Source organism: Oryzias latipes, chromosome 8, assembly GCF_053564925.1.
Source record: "Oryzias latipes strain Hd-rR chromosome 8, Olatipes_Hd-rR_3.1".
NCBI classification, from domain to species: Eukaryota; Metazoa; Chordata; class Actinopteri; order Beloniformes; family Adrianichthyidae; genus Oryzias; species Oryzias latipes.
In genome coordinates this window covers 16,469,027-16,486,839 of record NC_136244.1, presented here as the reverse complement: position 1 = coordinate 16,486,839, position 17,813 = coordinate 16,469,027, and the positions used below count along the sequence as shown (strand labels likewise).

The 17,813-nt window shown below is 42.9% G+C and overlaps 2 protein-coding genes across 5 annotated transcripts; both read right to left on the bottom strand.

The window, feature by feature from the left end:
- Window positions 1-996: 996 nt before the first annotated feature.
- Window positions 997-9,360, bottom strand: ccp110 (centriolar coiled-coil protein 110). 2 transcript variants are annotated; one of them, XM_023957557.2, is made up of 14 exons: window positions 9,059-9,360; window positions 8,253-8,551; window positions 7,694-7,816; window positions 5,264-6,380; window positions 5,006-5,148; window positions 4,706-4,877; window positions 4,517-4,617; window positions 4,276-4,392; window positions 4,052-4,153; window positions 3,858-3,974; window positions 3,682-3,755; window positions 3,516-3,581; window positions 3,142-3,195; window positions 997-2,497 (listed from the first exon to the last, which is right to left on the bottom strand). In XM_023957557.2, exons 2-14 carry the CDS (start codon window positions 8,412-8,414, stop codon window positions 2,422-2,424), a joined length of 2,424 nt encoding a protein of 807 aa, XP_023813325.1. In that variant the 5' UTR covers window positions 8,415-8,551; window positions 9,059-9,360; the 3' UTR covers window positions 997-2,421. The 2 variants fall into 2 exon arrangements, with proteins under 2 accessions (XP_023813325.1, XP_023813326.1); XM_023957558.2 differs by having other exon boundaries at window positions 5,006-5,145.
- Window positions 9,361-11,740: 2,380 nt separating this feature from the next.
- On the bottom strand, window positions 11,741-17,024 carry LOC144994152 (uncharacterized). 3 transcript variants are annotated; one of them, XR_013657578.1, is made up of 3 exons: window positions 16,521-17,016; window positions 13,534-16,155; window positions 11,741-13,413 (listed from the first exon to the last, which is right to left on the bottom strand). XR_013657578.1 is itself a non-coding variant. In XM_078950898.1 (3 exons), exons 1-3 carry the CDS (start codon window positions 15,785-15,787, stop codon window positions 13,352-13,354), a joined length of 525 nt encoding a protein of 174 aa, XP_078807024.1. In that variant the 5' UTR covers window positions 15,788-17,024; the 3' UTR covers window positions 11,741-13,351. The 3 variants fall into 3 exon arrangements, 1 of the variants encoding a protein (XP_078807024.1); XR_013657579.1 differs by having other exon boundaries at window positions 13,534-16,082; XM_078950898.1 differs by having other exon boundaries at window positions 13,534-13,567; window positions 15,359-17,024.
- Between the last annotated feature and the right edge of the window lie 789 nt (window positions 17,025-17,813).

Genomic DNA, 17,813 nt, shown 5'->3' with positions numbered 1-17,813 from the left:
TTACAGTTTGATGTTGTTAACAAACACATGTTCATTCCCATCAAAAATATCAATTCACTATAATTATTTCTAATTGTTTTTGTTTTATTTTTTCTACTGTCATCTTTCCTTAAAATAAATTAAGAAGGTTTTTCAAAATTAAAGCGTATATTTATTGTTGCATGCTTAAACACCGACTATGCTGCCCCCTTGTGTGACACTCTGAGGGTAGAATGTTTTTTTTAGATTTTTATGTGCACAAGTTGGTCAAATCAACTTCCTACTAATATATCCAGTTTATAAAATATTAATAATTAAAACAAACTATAATCTTTCCTTTAGGAAATCTATGTATAAAAAGTAAAGAACACAACAAACAATTAATGTTTTAATGCTTATAGCATGGGAACAAATAAATAATTTGTTCTGTTATAATGATGCTGTTATTGACACTAACTTCAGGATAAATACAAAAGCTATTCTACTGAATAATTACAGGAAAGAAGCAAACTCAGAATAAAAAAAAACGATTTGTTAAATAAGATTACTGAGGTGCAGAGATAGAGTGGAAGATCGCAAGTTCAGTTCCCGCCCATCCCATCAAATGTGTCAAAGTGTCCTTGGGTAAGACACTGAACCCCACATTGCTCCCGGTGGTTGTGGGTTGGCGCCAGTGTTCGGCAGCAGAGCTGCCATCAGTTTGTGAATGTGTATTTGGTAACACTGATGGCTAAAACTGTTTTACTGACAATTGCTGAGATTTTTGTCTACTTTTAAAACTTCAAAAAATACAACAGATTATGTTTTCCTGTTATCATTTCAGTTTGTAAAAATTTAATATTGTTTTTACATATTTTGATAATGAACTGAATGAATTTAAAGAAAACTTGTAAGAAAATAATGTTGAATTCAATTCGATTTATCTTTCAACTCAAAGTAGAAAAGGGGATGCAGAATTGACTATAATGAGCACTTCTTAACTATAAAGCATGAAGGCAGAACAATCATACTTTAAGGTTTTTTTCATGGCAACCGGTGACCCCAGTTTATTGAAGCAAACAATAAACTCTAAAAAATGATCCAAAACTAAAATGAACTTTCTTGTATACAATAACAGAAGGAGATGAGTAAAAACAGAAACCAAAATACAAGCTGTATTTCTTAAAAAAAATCTGTGATAAACATTTTTCCCTGGAGAACAATTTTCTTCTGGGTTTTTTAAGTTAATATAGCTCTCCCCCCCCCCCCCCCCCCCCCCCCTTTTTGAAGCTATTAACAGAGACCAAAAAATAAAATTATAAAATAAGAAAAATAGAAACAAATAGATACAATAAAAAAATAAATACCATAGCCAAATTTGACCCTGTGAATTCTCCAGTGTTAGGGTTGTGATGTAATCCTCTTACCTTTTAGTGTTGGACATTTACTAGTAATTGTTTGTCGCTGTAGTTACATCAAGACAGTCAGTTGTGTAAAACATTGCAGCTTCATCATCTGACAAGATTATTCAACTATACATTTGTAATATAAAACATGGATTTATGAAGTGTTCATTTTAGGCCTTATAAAACACAATAATATTAAATAAAAACAAATAAATATACCTAAAGACATCACAGAAATATTACAGGACACCAAATTCTATGACGGTGTGAGGACTACATGAAGGTCTGTAGTTAGTTACCACATATAAATTCAGTGACATGTGCTTTGACCAGGAATTTATACGACTTTTTGTCTGTAAGGCTTTCCTTTATTTTACTACAGTCTTTTTTTTTTTTTAACAAAACTGTTTGGCTGCTGTGCATCTCCATGTAAAGCTACATTACTGTAACAGCACCAAAAAAGTATAAACAAACTCATATGGATATAAATACATTTTTTTCTTTAAATAAAGTGTTAGGATTCATGAAAATTCAGCACCTTAAACTCAGAAAGCACATGATACTCAAAGCCCTTAAACAAAACCATATATTTATGACTTAAGGTATGTATTTATAATAATAAATATGTTCAGTTAAATGGCTTTGAATGTATAAGCACTTAATGTCTCCATGTTATTCACAAACTTGCATGCTTAGTGTACTAAAGCTTAATTAGAGGCACAGATCCATAATCTTTACATTTACCTGTGACCTTTCTTACGCTTTTTTTTTATACACACGACTAATTTCCTTCAACAGCAGTGTTCTCTTAAGCTTAAAGGGTGACACTTTGAGAAAACATAAAAACTACATTCGCAGGTGGCACAAGTCAAAAAGCAGCGTGACGTGTGACAGTGTTTATGAGTGATATAAAGTGTGGTAGTGATTATCACCATTTCAATTCAAACAATAGACACAAAACAGCGTTATTGTTCTTTTTCAGCAGTACTGGTGAGTTTCAGTGATGCGGGATATGTAATACATGAAAAAACATTCAAGTTCACAGGATTTTCTTGTGTTAACCCAGAGAATGCTGCTTCTTTAGGCTGTCTGAGCGCCTTACTCTCTCCTCTGGAGTCTTTCTGTACCAGCTCCTGAAAACAGAGACACTCAGTTCATTTAGGCTAAACATGCATTAAATATTTCATTTAACCTGGCATAAATACAGCTATTTTTCTGTGCGCATCTAACAAAAATTGTACCTTTGAATCCTAATTTTTTTTTAGCAACAGCTAAACTGTTTTTGCAAGTCAGAAAGCAGAGCTGATAACTGCATTAAGATTTTAAAGAACAAAACAAATGTAGATTTATATAAACAAGGAAAACATTCACAATTACGAATATTCGATCTTTTCTTAAATGACAATCAAACTGATTTGACAATCAAGCAAAACTGTTTTATTTTGTTCTAAAAATATATGTTTATTCTTTTCCATCAATAATATATATAATCCATCAATAAAATTAACTAAAAGAAAGTGCAATTTGATTCAGATTACTTATAATGTAAAACATAATGTAAAATAGTTTTCAAGAGAAAGTAGTGGAGAATGGCCAAAACTATTACTTTAATAGAAAAAAAAGAAGTTTAAATCAGCATAAAACCAAAGCTTGAGTTTAAAAACCATATTCACAGTTTTGAATTATTTATTTGGTTCCAATTACTCAAAAAAATGTATATCCTTACAAACAGTAAAATGCTTTGTAACAAAACCGTGATATAGAAATTTGAACTCACCCCTGACGGTTCAGTTGACCGGAGCAATTCTGGCCTTGACTTGTCTTCTGAACTCTGAAAGTGGTGGAAAACATAAATAAAAATGCTTTAAATGTTGGGATTCAAGACAACATATACTTGAAAATAAAAAGAACCTTAAATAATAGGGAATCCTTTTTTTTAGGGGGGGGGCTTTTCCTTACCGAGAAGGGTCTAAGGACAGGGATGCCCAGTTTAGCTTAGTCTGTATAGTTTTCAATTCTAGGACTTTATGTTCTTCATGATTTCATGTTTATTATACAATTACCGGTATGAGCCCATTGAGACAACTATTGTTGTAATATTGGGCTAAATAAATAAAAAAGAATTGAATTGAATAACATAAAATCTGGGACCTGTTGGCGGCGGGGCTTTTTTGCTTCGGCGGCACCTTCCTGGCCTGTGCTGGAGATTCACCGACTCTGAAGAAGCAAAAAGAATAAGAAAAATGCTAAATAAAGCCTCTGAAGGTTTTTTTAAATCAAAAACAAGAACATCTTTTGTAATTTCATCATATTTCACCTCTTTTTTCTGTCCAGAGATCTCTGTGTGGCAGCAGAAAGAGACAATCTCTCCTTGGTGCTCTTGGCTTTCTCCTGCAGAGAACAACATGTGGATTTCTTTTTTTATTTTAAGAGCCACAAAAGAGATGCCTTCCTCTCATTTGTCACTATTACGATCCAGTGTTTTCAGTTTACCAAGTCTCGCAGTTTCCTCTCTGCACGCAGCTGCCTCTCCTGCTGCAGGAGCGTTAAGCGATCCATCAATGACATTTCAAAAAAAATGTCATGGATGTCATACAGGGCTGCACGCAACTGAAATGACAGTAAAGTCATGTAAACACAGAGAAAGAGGGACCTCTGCTGTCTGCAGATGGTAACTACAGTCATACCTGGGCTCTGACTCGCTCCTGCAAAGAGACATCTTGTTCTGAGTAGGTGCTCTTCTTCTGCTCTGCTTCATTCTGAAATGAGCGGATAAACTCCTGTGTGTCCTGAAAACACATTAACAGTTTACATCTTTTGTTGCAGCTTAGATCAATTATTTATTGATAGAAAATTGCAGGCTTTTGTTGAACAACAATTTGGCATCCTGTTTTTAAGTGGACGAGCGTACCACGATAGTTTGGCGAAGATTTTTGACTTTTTCTGTCTTGAGCAGCCTGCGCACAAGAAAGCCGCGAATGATGGCGCAGATTCGGCAGAACGCTCTCTGCTGCTCTGCTGTCAAAACCTGCAAACCCCAGAGGGAGGGTGTTATTTGAGAAATAAAGGCAGTTCAGAAAAAGCACAGCTTCAAAACACAAGGCCTAAAAACCAAACGGAATGGCATCAAACACATACAGGATTGTACCCACCAGGCTCAACCTTGCTCTTGATTTGTTGGCGCCTCGAGTGGAACCCCACAGATAAACAGGAAGCTGGACAGAGGGAAAGGTTACACTAGGATTGTGAAAACCTGGAGAAGAAAAACATCACATACTTTCATTGTGGGAATGAATGCTACAGTAAAATTACTCTTTTGAATATGTAGTTTGAAGTGGTACCTAAACTGTGTCCAGGGGATAGCTCAGACGGTGTTCTAACTGGGCTTAGTCCAGGACAGGAGGGACTAATAGCAGGACAGCTGCTGTTCACACACCTACAGTTCCAACCACAGGGATCTTCACTTAATGGCTGCACAAAACCCTGTTTCTTTGGCCTTCTCTCCTCAAGCTCCTGCACACACACAAAATCACAAGGTAAAACAAAAATATTTTTATTTCACGTTTTAACGGAGAAATTGTACTATAAATATTCGAATACAGCTCATTACACAAAATATCGATTTAGGATTTTTGACATACTTTGTGATTGCATGAGCTGACCAAGTGGGGACACTGTTGCTCTTTCTCCTGCTCAGCAAGGAGCAGAGACATCTTCAAGCCATGCTCCTCATCCAGGCGCCTTTGTAAGTTTTCCAGAGCTTGTGCTCGCCACTGGGAGTCTTCTGTTGGTATAGCGTCGTTCACATTATTTTGTTTTTATCACTATAAAGTTTCTGTGATTAAATGGACAGAGTAATAAACAGACGAGTGAAAACAGGCTGTTCCAGATAGACTCACCTGCGTTGGCGGCTGAGTTTCTGAAGACAGTTGATGCTTTCATACCACTGTTTGGCTCCTGAGAGTGATCAGACTTAAGCCTAAATGAGACTGAATCAGGAGTTGTGTGTGGCCTTGGCAGAGATGAAAAGGTGCCGTCCCCTTCATAAGACTGCTCTGAAGTTGCTGCAGGGGTGTGTCGGGTTGGGGGAAGGCGCACAACCCCTGCCATGAAGCGAGGCACTCTTTCTTGACTGCGGTCCATATGCCCAGCAGCAGTCTGGTAAATGTTCATCTGACTGTCCAGCGTGTGGCAGCGGCGGCGAAAACCTGCAGTCAGATGATCATGGTGTAACACAGGGGTGGGCACTGTGGCGTTACCAGGCTGTCTGTTCTCCAGCTCTGGACTAGTATCACAGTGAGTGGATCGATGATTGACACCATCCTTCTTCATCGGGCAACACTGAACAGTGGATGGAAAAGCTGCTGATGAAGCTTCCTCTGACCTTCCTGGGCTTCGAGGAATAAGGTCAGTTGGGCTAATTGGGAAGGAAATATGGATGTTCCCCGTAGACAGAGGCCGTGGTTTGCGTCTGTTTGAAAAGGAGAGGACGCTGGGCTCCAGAGAGGGAGGAGAAGCATTGTGTTCGGATTTGCTTGGTGAGACTGACTTTTGAGAGCTGGGGTCATACAGAGCTTGATGGTGGATGGGAGGCAGGCCAATTGGGCTGTGGTGCAGACTGAATCCAAACTCAACTCCTGTGTCCTTCACAGGGCTCTTCTCTTCTTTCCGGGACGCGGCCTCTGTTGAAGGAGTCTTGCTGACTGTACGGTCAGCTTTGGATCCCTGCTGCTCCTTCTTCACATACTCCCTCGACCTCTTAAGAAGGCTGTCCAAGCTAATATCCTCATCGTCATCACCTTCATCATCGCTCTTTTCTGCTGTCACGTCTTCTTCTGTTCTGTAACCATTGAGGGTTGAGGTCTCAGAGCACAAAGTCGCTGGCTCCTTAACTTGAAGTCCACATCCTGGGTCTCTGAGGAGCCCGGGTGAGTCAGTAACCAGGGTGTACCCACCAGATTTTGGAGATTGAAACACTGGTGCCTTGTCATCCCATTTGCTTGAAACGTTCTGCACCTGAGGGAAATAATGCGTGGTGATCGGATTGTAAAGATAGGTTACAGTTTTGGTTTGAGAGCAAATTTTATTGTTTTTATGCTTTATTTTTCTAGGTCCTCGTCCATTTTGCTATAAAAACCAATTATTATTTTCTGCACCTAAACTTTGGCATTCATTTGCTTTACTGTCGTACAAAAGACAAAAGATACTAAAGTATTTTTACTCTAACTAATGCCAGTTAATCAGATCATCAGACTGTGTAAACCAGAACTTTGAAAGAACTTTGGACTTTTTTTCTGTATCATGCAATTAGTCAAATTAGAAAGTGACAAGTTTTGGAAAACTCACACAGCTTTAAACAAATACTGTGGTCAACTATCAGGAAATACAATCAACCAAGTGAACTGATGGTTCAAAACAAAAGAACTATCAAAAAACAACAGGGAATTCAATTTAGGGCAATATCTAAATGAGCATCCTGCTTAAAACATGTTTCTTGCAGATTTGACTTCTGGAAGCCTGCAAAAAAATTTACCAAAATTCACAGGAGATGCCAAAAACAGGAAGCAAAAAGTCCTGCTCAAGGATTTCCATTAAAGGAGAAGAAAAAGAGAAATCAAACTCACAAAATAAATAATATCTGCCTGTCAGAATCAAAAGGAAAACATATTCTACTATGTCCTACCACATTACAAAATCATAACAACGCTACGGAGTTTGACAAATAAAACTATTAGATGCACAGCAGAATAAATCCCTAATAAAATAAATACAGACTTAAAGATGAGATCACAATTGTCAGCACATCTAAAGTATAATTTTATCTTTAAATCAAAGAAATTAAAAGACTACATTAGATAGGAAAAAATCTACTTTCTTACGGTTTGGGAGTTTGGCTAAACAGAACAGGAATACTTCCAAAATAATAACACTAATTCTTATATTCCCTTCATAAATATTATATAAAATCTTTTTACCATCTTTGTTTAGTTTATGTTTTCCTGTGTCTCCAATTATGTAATCTAATAACCAAACTGGAATTTATTACTAAACAGTGGTAATATAAAAGCTACAATAGAGATTTGACAATTGGAAATTCTTAAAGAACTTTCACTTTGTAAGTAAAACAGAGAAGCTCCGACTGTCCTCAGTTAAAATTAGAATGATTCACAAAAGCTTGCAAAAGCTCCAAATGTCAGCAGAGGCAACAGGAAGGCTTTACTTCAGCTTTATTATGTTAAAAAGGGGGAAGCCTTACAACTTGTACAGGAAAATGTTTCTAACGTGTTGCACTTGTATGAAAATACAGAAATTCACACTGTGCTGCTGACCTGAGCTTGATCCAGAATGTTCTGAGCCGGCAGCTTGTTTCTCTGCTGGTTCTGTCTGTCTTGCTCCAGCTGGACCGCCTTCTGTTTGTAGCCGCACATCTCGGAGCGTTGCTGTGCGCTCAGCTGGAAAAAGCGCCACACGTTTTAACATCCCTTTCCTCTCTACCACAACAAAAATATACTTTAAGAGTTTCTGGAGAGCAGCAGCACAGATGAAATCCAATGACACACGGACTTCCAACCTTCTTGTATGTTTTTGTCGCTCTTTAAATTTAGTTAGGGACTTGAGTCATGTGACTTCTTGAGGACTCAATTTGTCAGCAGTCACAAGACAGATGAGTCCCTCAAAGAGGCCTGATTTTCCACATCATCAATTAGCTTTTCCCTGCTAACTGCTGATTTAAACAAACTGTTGTGCAGCAGAACTTCTCTTCACTTGACAAAAATTCCTAAGCATGGAGATTGGAATTAAGTGATGGACCAATCGTCAGTCATGGAAAGAAGGTGCACCCATGTTTTTAACTAAACTTAATAGAAAAATATCTTTTTTTTTCCTCACCAGAGGGGAAAGCACGGCTCTTCCATAAAAGCAGATGGCAGATTGAGCCTTTAGGGAGAAGAAAGGTTCACACTTCTTTCGAAGTTTCCGCTCTTCTTGCAGTAAGACCAAACTCCGCAGACAGAACTCCTCATAGCTCTCCATGTCTGTACGCCCACGCATCCGCACTCCGGACAGGAAACACACACCATGAAGCCCCCCCCACTAACAGCCTGATGAATCAAACGTGGAAGTAGATCACAGTTCCGTGGACATGTGAGGTTCAGTTGCCCAGAGGGGGGCAAACGTCTGAGATCATACTGAAAAAGAGGAAAGGGCAGGGGGGGACAGAACAGCCAGTGTGCCATCTTTATTTTTTTATCACATTCATCAAATTCCTGTCATTCTTTCAGAACTAGCTGGTGACTCTTTCCTGTTTCAGTCTCACAAATACATACCACCACAACGGAGGCACTGATCAATACAGTTTCTATTCCTGTAGCCATCTGTCTGAGTCTGTCAGCATGCAGGGCACAGGAAACGTAAGCAGGCGTTAACCTGTGCGCCTTATCATGAATGAAACAATGGAAAAATATTGGTACCATCTGCTACATCCATCTATGTATCCATGATCCATCCATCCATCAGTCAGGAAGAAGTAGAGGACATGCATTGGAACTGATATGCCTGATCCACGCGTGATCACGCAGGAGCGGAGAATTTGACTTAGATCCCTCCCTGTTTCCTATCACTATCGACGCCTTTATGGATGTAATTCGACATTAGTCGCATTAGTATTAGTGGGAGGATAACATCGATTTCCATACCTTCACAACGGAAAGAAGACAGAAGAAAGCAACGTGTTTCCTTCAGTCCCGACGGTTTCTGTTAGACGCAGATTGCTGCCGCTGAGGCGCACGAAGCTTCAGTAGCAGGGACTCATTTTGCTTAGTCTTTCTCAACCCCTGTTCGACCACCGTCATCGTGCTTGTCTCCAACTCTTCCGGCCTCCAACAGCGCCTCCTAGAAACAGCAACACGCTGGAAGGACGCGTTCCAATATGCTGAGCGCAACCTTTCCCTGCGGGTTCCAAACACCCTTAACCTCGTGCAGCTACCTGCTTGTGTTTGTTTTGCCAGGCAATTCAACATGCCTTTTTAAAGGCCAAAATCTATTAATTAATTAGCTAAATCATTAATCTGGGATAAATTTTGTCTCAGGATTTATGGAGAGTTTTTAATATTTTAAAATGTGTCTTGGTAATTGAGGCCATTATAGTGTGTTTGAAATGATCTATTTTTTAAGCATTTTTAACTCCATCTAACATAAAAGACTGATTCCTATAAATACAGACTCTCTGAACAAATCTATGGCCAAAACTGATGATTAATCTATATAATTATCTATATAGCCTTTTTCCAAATGTTGCTTTAATAAAAACTATTTTAAATATGTTAATACAATATTTTATTTCATTTTGAATGTTGCCAAACTTTAACTACACTATGTCAAATAAATACCTTTGAAATCTAATTTGGTCAATATTACAAAAAAGAAATTCCTCCAGAGTCTTGTGTTTTTTTAAGAAGGGGCTTGGATATTTCCTGAACAAGGTCAGAGTTGAGACATTTATATTTTGAGTCATGGTAGATCTCTTTTTTACTTCTAAATTGTGTTGTGTTTTTATATTTCTAAAGTTTGAGATGAAACAGAAGTACACTTAACCCTCCCACTCCCCTAAGACTGGTTTCAGGATCCCCTACGCTGTAATGAAGGGTCCACATGACCCCAAACTTACTCTGACAAGTTCTCCAAGTGATCCCACCTTACCCTTAGGCTGTCAGAATGTTCACTCGATTGTCACACAGTTAGGGAATACAGCCCTTACATTGAAAAGGGTACACAGAGCGGCCTTGGATCCTGGTCTTCACAGACAAAACATCCTGTTTTCCCACCATCAACGTGAGAACTGCCTCCTACCACCTGGTCTTGACAGACAAAACGTAGCGTTTTCCCACCATCAACGCGAGAACTGTCTCCTACCCACAGTCTCACCATAACCCTCCCGCGCCACTCAGGCTGATTTGAGGAACCCCAACGCTGTCTCGAGGGGTCCACGCGACCCGAACCTTACTTCTACGAGTTCTCCAAGTGACCCCACCTTTACTTTGAGAAATGTAGTCCTACGAAGGCCAAGTATCCCTACAGCTCCCCTTAGGCTAATTCGAGGAACCCCAACGCTGTCTCGAGGGGTCCACGCGACCCCGACCTTACTTCTACGAGTTCTCCAAGTGACCCCACCTTTACTTTGAGAAATGTAGTCCTACGAAGGCCAAGTATCCCTCCCACTCCCCTTAGGCTGATTTGAGGAACCCCAACGCTGCCTCGAGGGGTCAGCGCGACCCCACTCTTACTTCTATGAGTTCTCCAAGTGACCCCACCTTTACTTTGAGAAATGTAGTCCTACGAAGGCCAAGTATCCCTCCAGCTCCCCTTAGGCTGATTTGAGGAACCCCAACGCTGTCTCGAGGGGTCCACACGACCCCAACGTTATTTCGACTAGTTCTCCAAGTGACCCCACCTTTACGGTGAGAAATATAGTCCTCCAAAGGCCAAGTATCCCTCCCGCGCCCCTTAGGCTGGTTTGAGGGGTCTCGCGTACCCCACAAGGTAACGCGCTAAACTGTGTTTTGTTTCGGTCTATCCTGTATGTCTTGAGGGGTTCGCGTGACCCCACAATGCAGCGCGCTGAACTATATTCTGTTTTGGTTTACTTTGTCTGTCTAGAGGGGTCACCTGTACCCCACAAGGCAGCGCGCTGAACTATATTTTATTTTGGTTTACGTTATCTGTCATGAGGGGTTTGCAGGACCCCACAAGGCAGCGTACGGGACTGTAATTTGTTTTGGTTTACGTGGGGATCCCCGCGGACCCCACAAAGCAGCACGCTGGAATGTATTTTATTTAAGTTTACGTTGGGGTACCTCAGAGCCCCACAAGGCCGCACGGAACTATATTTTCTTTAAGTTTACGTTGGGGTACCTCAGACCCCGAAAGGCAGCGCAGGGAAGAGGCTAGAGCTTGGGCTTGTTTTTCTGTCAGAAAACAGTAATTTTAACATTTCCATCTTTTCATTAACTTTCTATATTATGTTTGGTCCTGCAAACACTCTTCTTTTCTCACAGATAACGGACACAGAGCGACCTTGGATCCTGGTCTTGACAGACAAAACATCCCGTTTTCCCACCGTCAACGTGAGAACTGTCTCCTACCACCTGGTCCTGACAGACAAAACATAGCGTTTTCCCACCGTCAACGTGAGAACTGTCTCCTACCACCTGGTCCTGATAGACAAAACATAGCGTTTTCCCACCGTCAACGTGAGAACTGTCTCCTACCACCTGGTCTTGACAGACAAAACATAGCGTTTTCCCACCGTCAACGTGAGAACTGTCTCCTACCACCTGGTCTTGACAGACAAAACATAGCGTTTTCCCACCGTCAACGTGAGAACTGTCTCCTACCACCTGGTCTTGACAGACAAAACATAGCGTTTTCCCACCATCAACGTGAGAACTCTCTCTTACCAACATTCTCACCATAACCCTCCCGCACCCCTAAGGCTGATTTGAAGATGCCCTACGCTGTCTTGACAAGGTTACCCGCAGACCCCACGAGGCAGCGCGGGGGAAAGGCTAGAGCTTGGGCTTGTTTTTCTGTCAGAAAACAGTAATTTTAACATTTCCGTCTTTTCATTAACTTTCTATATTATGTTTGGTCCTGCAAACACTCTTCTTTTCTCACAGATAACGGACACAGAGCGACCTTGGATCCTGGTCTTGACAGACAAAACATCCCGTTTTCCCACCGTCAACGTGAGAACTGTCTCCTACCACCTGGTCCTGACAGACAAAACATAGCGTTATCCCACCGTCAACGTGAGAACTGTCTCCTACCACCTGGTCCTGACAGACAAAACATAGCGTTTTCCCACCGTCAACGTGAGAACTGTCTCCTACCACCTGGTCCTGACAGACAAAACATAGCGTTTTCCCACCGTCAACGTGAGAACTGTCTCCTACCACCTGGTCCTGACAGACAAAACATAGCGTTTTCCCACAGTCAACGTGAGAACTGTCTCCTACCACCTGGTCTTGACAGACAAAACATAGCGTTTTCCCACCATCAACGTGAGAACTGTCTCCTACCACCTGGTCTTGACAGACAAAACATAGCGTTTTCCCACCATCAACGTGAGAACTCTCTCTTACCAACATTCTCACCATAACCCTCCCGCACCCCTAAGGCTTATTTGAAGATCCCCTACGCTGTCTTGACAAGGTTACCCGCAGACCCCACGAGGCAGCGCGGGGAAGAGGCTAGAGCTTGGGCTTGTTTTTCTGTCAGAAAACAGTAATTTTAACATTTCCGTCTTTTCATTAACTTTCTATATTATGTTTGGTCCTGCAAAAACTCTTCTTTTCTCACAGATAACGGACACAGAGCGACCTTGGATCTTGGTCTTGACAGACAAAACATCCCGTTTTCCCACCATCAACGTGAGAACTGTCTCCTACCAGCCGGTCCTGACAGACAAAACATAGCGTTTTCCCACCATCAACGTGAGAACTGTCTCCTACCAGCCGGTCCTGACAGACAAAACATAGCGTTTTCCCACCATCAACGTGAGAACTCTCTCTTACCGACAGTCTCATTATAACCCTCCCGCACCCCTTAGGCTGATTTGACGATCCCCTACGCTGTCTTGACAAGGTTACCCGCAGACCCCACAAAGCAGCGCCCAGGACTATATTTGGTCCAGGTTTCCGCTGGGGTCGCCGGCGACCCCACGAGGCAGCGTGCGGGACTATACATCGTCCAGGTTACCGCTGGGGTCACCGCAGACCCCGCGAGGCAGCGTGCGGGACTATATATCATCCAGGTTTCTGTTGGGGTCACCGCGGACCCAACAAGGCAGCGAAACTGCTTTTTTGGAGCAGAACCTTTTTTTTTTCTTTCAGTCAGAATTTTCACTTGATTTTCACAGAGTGGGAAAAAAAAACAGATAGAACCCACCTGCCGGCGCTGGTCGGAGGGGTTGATATCTCGTTCGGACCCCCTCACAGCTGCAGCTTTGGGAGTGAGATTTTAGCGGCTTTCTTCTGTCGGCGTCTTGTCCAGCCTTCGCAGATTCGCATGGTTCAGGACGTCATAAAAAATGAAATGGGAAACTAAAGGTCAAACAAGAGTTTGCATGAATTTTCAAACCTTTTGTAAGAGGGGAGAGGTGGAGAAACACGACCTGTTAGGCTCTGTGGCTGTCTGCTCTCTCCGGCCTAAAGGCAAACAAAACAAAAACTTTTTCATTAAATTTATCCCGTAAGGGAAGATGAAAACATACAAAATACAACATTAGACTGGTGTGTTTTTGTTTAGTCTGCATCGCTGGTGTCGTGGCTCCATAAACACTCCAGTACAGAGAGAAAACAGAGACCGAAAGTCACGTACCCCACAAGGCAGCGCGCTGAACTATACACGCCTACTGGTGACCGTGATACCTGCTATCTGCTACTGAGGAAAGGAATCAAGCATATTTCTGCAATACAGTATACATGCATATATAGAATCCATTCAATGCTTAATAGAAATAATTTAGAACATACCTCCACAATACCCCCGTTTGGATCTACTCCCCACAATATCCACACACACACACACACAAACAAAGCAACAGATAGACAAAATATAACAAACACAGTACCACCGGATCTCCCTCACCACCCACCAAACCCCGGACTACCTGCTGCCAAAAAGGTCATCGTCTACCTTTGGGACCCGGCTGTCAATGGCGGAGGAAAGGAGGTGGACTACGAGTGAACCAATCAAACCACAAACAAACAAAAACAAAACCAAGTGAACAAACAAAAAGCAACAACAAAAAAAAGCAACAAACACAAAACACGAAATCACAACAGACGTAATCACACCTGAAAAAAAGAAAGATCACGATGAAGAAGACAGACAACTGACGATGCCGCTGCTTGGGTCAGCTGGTTCCATCAGACATGAGAAGAAAAAGGAAAGAAAAAAACACAGAGTCCGGTGCCCCAGAATCTGAAACACAAAGGAACTGTGGAAGAGAAACCAGAACAGACAGTAAGTGTTGAGGAGTTGGAGAAGCCTAGAGGATGGAGCTGCTGCAGATCAAGAGGACAAGGAGGATGATGTATATCCGGACAATCTAGAGAAAGCTGAAAAGCTGATGACGTCTCTCACGAGCCAGCCTCATTGTGAAGATGTGCTACCCTTTGCTGTGCCCTTTTTCACGAACCTCATAAACCACAAGCATAAAGTCAATTTCACCCCAGGTTCTCAAAATAAAATCAAAACATACACAGATCACAAGGTAAAAAAAAAACCCACACATATACAGTTACACGACATCAAAACACTCCGAAAAGCTTCTGTAAAGAGACAATTGTGGTTTCGTTTGGATATTCTGTCCTGTTTTTTATTTTTTGTTTTTAATTTTACAGCCAGTGAATACCTGACAGAACATTAGCAATAGCTTCAGATGTGGTGCTGGAAGGCCGACTCTCTCTCTCTCTCTCTCTCCATTCCGCTGACCTGTGGGCTGTTTCGGGACCATGCCTGGGGTTGGATCCCCGAGTCATGTTGTAATAAAAACGTCATCATACAAAAAAAACATTCTGGGTTCGTTTGGATATTCTATTCTGTTTTTTTTTTTATTTTTTTTATTTTACAGCCAGTGAAAACTTCACAAAACATTCACAATAGCTTCAGGTGGAGAGCTCGTAGACATGTGAAGCAACCCCGATGGAGCAAAGCCGCAGATCAGCCCCGCACCTGCAGGGCAGCAAACCGAGAGGCAGGCTGGAGAGCGCCGTGACTGAGAGCAGCCGGCAGGTCCATCCTCTCCCCTCTGACAGCACTCGTAGCTCTATAGAAAGGTTCAGGTTGGGTGAAGGGAACTGCACGAGCTGCGACGAGTCACACCAAAGTGCGCTGTGTCAGAGAGGCTCTGACCTCTGACGGAGGTCACCGTGTCTGTAAAACACACACACACAGTCGATGTGATTTTCAAACTTCATCTCAGAATTTCTTACCTTGCTGGAGTGATGAGACTGCGATCTCAGTGACGGTGACTGATCACAGGCAAAACAGGGGAGCCGACACGGCTTGTTGCGATCACACAGAAGCTTGGTGACCTTGATGAGACGGGCAGCTGCGCTCTTCGACACCTTCTGCAGCCGTTGCTCGTTCTGCCTGAGTTTCTGCACCTCGTCCTGCAGCTTTGCCTCGTCCTCATTTCTGCTGCCAAACAGCAGCCGAAGTCTAAGTTCGCAGCCACACGGCTGTGAAGCGGACTCTGCTGCCGTCCCAGTCAGGGCTGACGCTGTGGCGATGCTCCCATGGCTCCTGGTACGGAGAGATTCCCAAATACTGCCGACTGACGGGCGGGCTGGCGGAGCGCCTTGACTGAGAACAGCCAGCAGGTCCAATCCTCTCCCCTCTGACAGGTCATGAAGCTTCATGGAAAGGCTCAGGTTTAGGTGCAGGGAACCGCACGAGCGGCTTAAGCGACCAGTCACACCCCAGAGCGCTGTGTCAGCGAGGCTCAGCTCCGAGGCAGGCCGCAGCCTGTCGCGTCTGAGGAATCCACGCAGCCTGCACCATCAGGGGAGCACGCAGGTCCTCCTCTGCCCTCTGAAAGTCATGAAGCTCCATAGAAAAACTCAGGTGGGGTGGGGTGAAGGGAACCGCACGAAGGCCTCAGCGACCAGTCACACCACAGAGCGCTGTGTCAGGGAGGCTCAGCTCAGAGGCAGACTGTGGGTGATATACCGTTTCAAGTGAATGTTTCAGGCCTAGCGGGGCTCCAACCTGCCGCAGGTCCTGGTTTCTGAAATGGATTCCATCATTTGACCTGTCTTTGTGAAAAAATCATGGCGTTGAATGCCATGCCTCTGGTCACCCAGTAAATAAATCCATGCACACAAAAAAATACAACATTCATTGTTATTTTAGTGGGTTACCAGGTTTTTGGTCCCCACAATAAAATTGGTCCCCACACCGTGAGTGTGCTACCAGGCTGAGGTCCCCTTAATGTATTAATGACAAACACACACACACACACACACACACAAAACTCCCAAAACTTTGACAGGACATTTTTTTTGGCAATGTTAACATTGAATTCAATGTTATTTTAGTGGGGACTAGATTTTTGGTCAAATGACAAATAATGACAAACACTCAAACACTCACCTCAGAATTCCTTAACTGGCTGGAGTGATGAGATGATGATCTCAGTGACTGTGACAGTGTTTGATCACAGTCAAAACAGGGGAGCGAACACGGCTTGAGCAGGGTGCTGCCTGCTCCCTGAGAACCTCCCAGCTCTGAAACACAGACGCCGTTCGCTTTCCTCGCTCACAAGTCAGGAGAGAAGGGAGGGGTTTTTTGTGGCACTGCGGTGCACTCCGAGTGCCTCGCTTAGACCGTTCCGTTCTACGGCAGGGCAAATCCCCACCGGAACAGCCACTAAATCCTCTCTGTGACGGAGCTCTCTTCGTAGAGCCTAGAGAAGACTGCCGCTGAAATCTCACGTGCAAAGCTGCTGCTGCGAGATCGGGAAGGGTCCGGTCAGATTCCCACCCGACCGACGGGCATTCGGACGATCAGACGGCAATGCTGTCTGTCCGACCGGTGTCAGACTGCATCTCGACAGTCCTGTCTCGACAGAACCGAGGAGAAGCGGTGGGGGTGATTCGCCCTGCTGAAGAATCTGCGTTTGCAGCATTACACAAACCAAATACGTGTTTCAGAGCGCAGGTTTTGTGGAGCAACACAAAGGAGCTGCCTACACGGCTTTACACAGCAGCTGGGTGACCTTGAAGAGCAGTGGGCCGTGCGCTCTAAGACTGCTCCTGCAGCCTTTTCATTCTTTCTCTGCCTGAGCGTCTGCACCTCGACCTCAGTTCTGCCACTAACTTTTCAGCCTCATGGCTGTGAAGTGGACACTTTTTTAATGTAACTTTCATTTACTTAGGAATCGTCGCGTTGAGATTAAGAATCTCCTTTTCAAGGGAGTCTTGGCTAGGGGGGGGAAACAATAAATTACATTTACAATAGACGTTCCAACATTAAAAACGTAGAAATGAATAAGAATGAGAGCTCATGTAAAACAGGTACAGTTAAAAGTGACTTCTGAGCCTCCCATCTCAGATTAGGAGACCTGACTGCACTGGCCCAGACATACGTCTTCATACTTCATACTTCATACCACTATATTTTGTTTTAAAAAGGAAAAATGCACGTTGCGTCCTGCCCAGTCTTCGTCCAGCTGAGACTAGGAGGCCTGCTGCTCATGACTGCACCGTCTGCCCCAAAGAGCAGCTTCCATCATCATTTAGCGCTGTTTCAGTCACGGGATACAAAAACCCTTTTCAGTGTTTCGGTACATCTAGTGAAAGAAATCATTCACGTGTGTCTGAAACAAAACCAGCTTGGAACAAACTCATTTATTTTTATCTTTGTGATTAGTGATACTTCAAATCC

Excerpts from the sequence above, each read along its gene's own strand:
- ccp110 (XM_023957557.2), bottom strand. The coding sequence starts at position 8,414 with ATGCGTGGGCGTACAGACATGGAGAGCTATGAGGAGTTCTGTCTGCGG. Across the intron at positions 3,975-4,051 it reads AGGAGCGAGTCAGAGCCCAG|TTGCGTGCAGCCCTGTATGA; the intron begins GTATGACTGTAG and ends CTGTCATTTCAG. Across the intron at positions 2,498-3,141 it reads GGTCAACTGAACCGTCAGGG|GAGCTGGTACAGAAAGACTC; the intron begins GTGAGTTCAAAT and ends CTCTGTTTTCAG.
- LOC144994152 (XM_078950898.1), bottom strand. The coding sequence starts at position 15,787 with ATGAAGCTTCATGACCTGTCAGAGGGGAGAGGATTGGACCTGCTGGCT. Across the intron at positions 13,568-15,358 it reads AGTCTCATCACTCCAGCAAG|GCCGGAGAGAGCAGACAGCC; the intron begins GTAAGAAATTCT and ends GTTTGCCTTTAG. Across the intron at positions 13,414-13,533 it reads ACAGCCACAGAGCCTAACAG|GCTGGACAAGACGCCGACAG; the intron begins GTCGTGTTTCTC and ends GAATCTGCGAAG.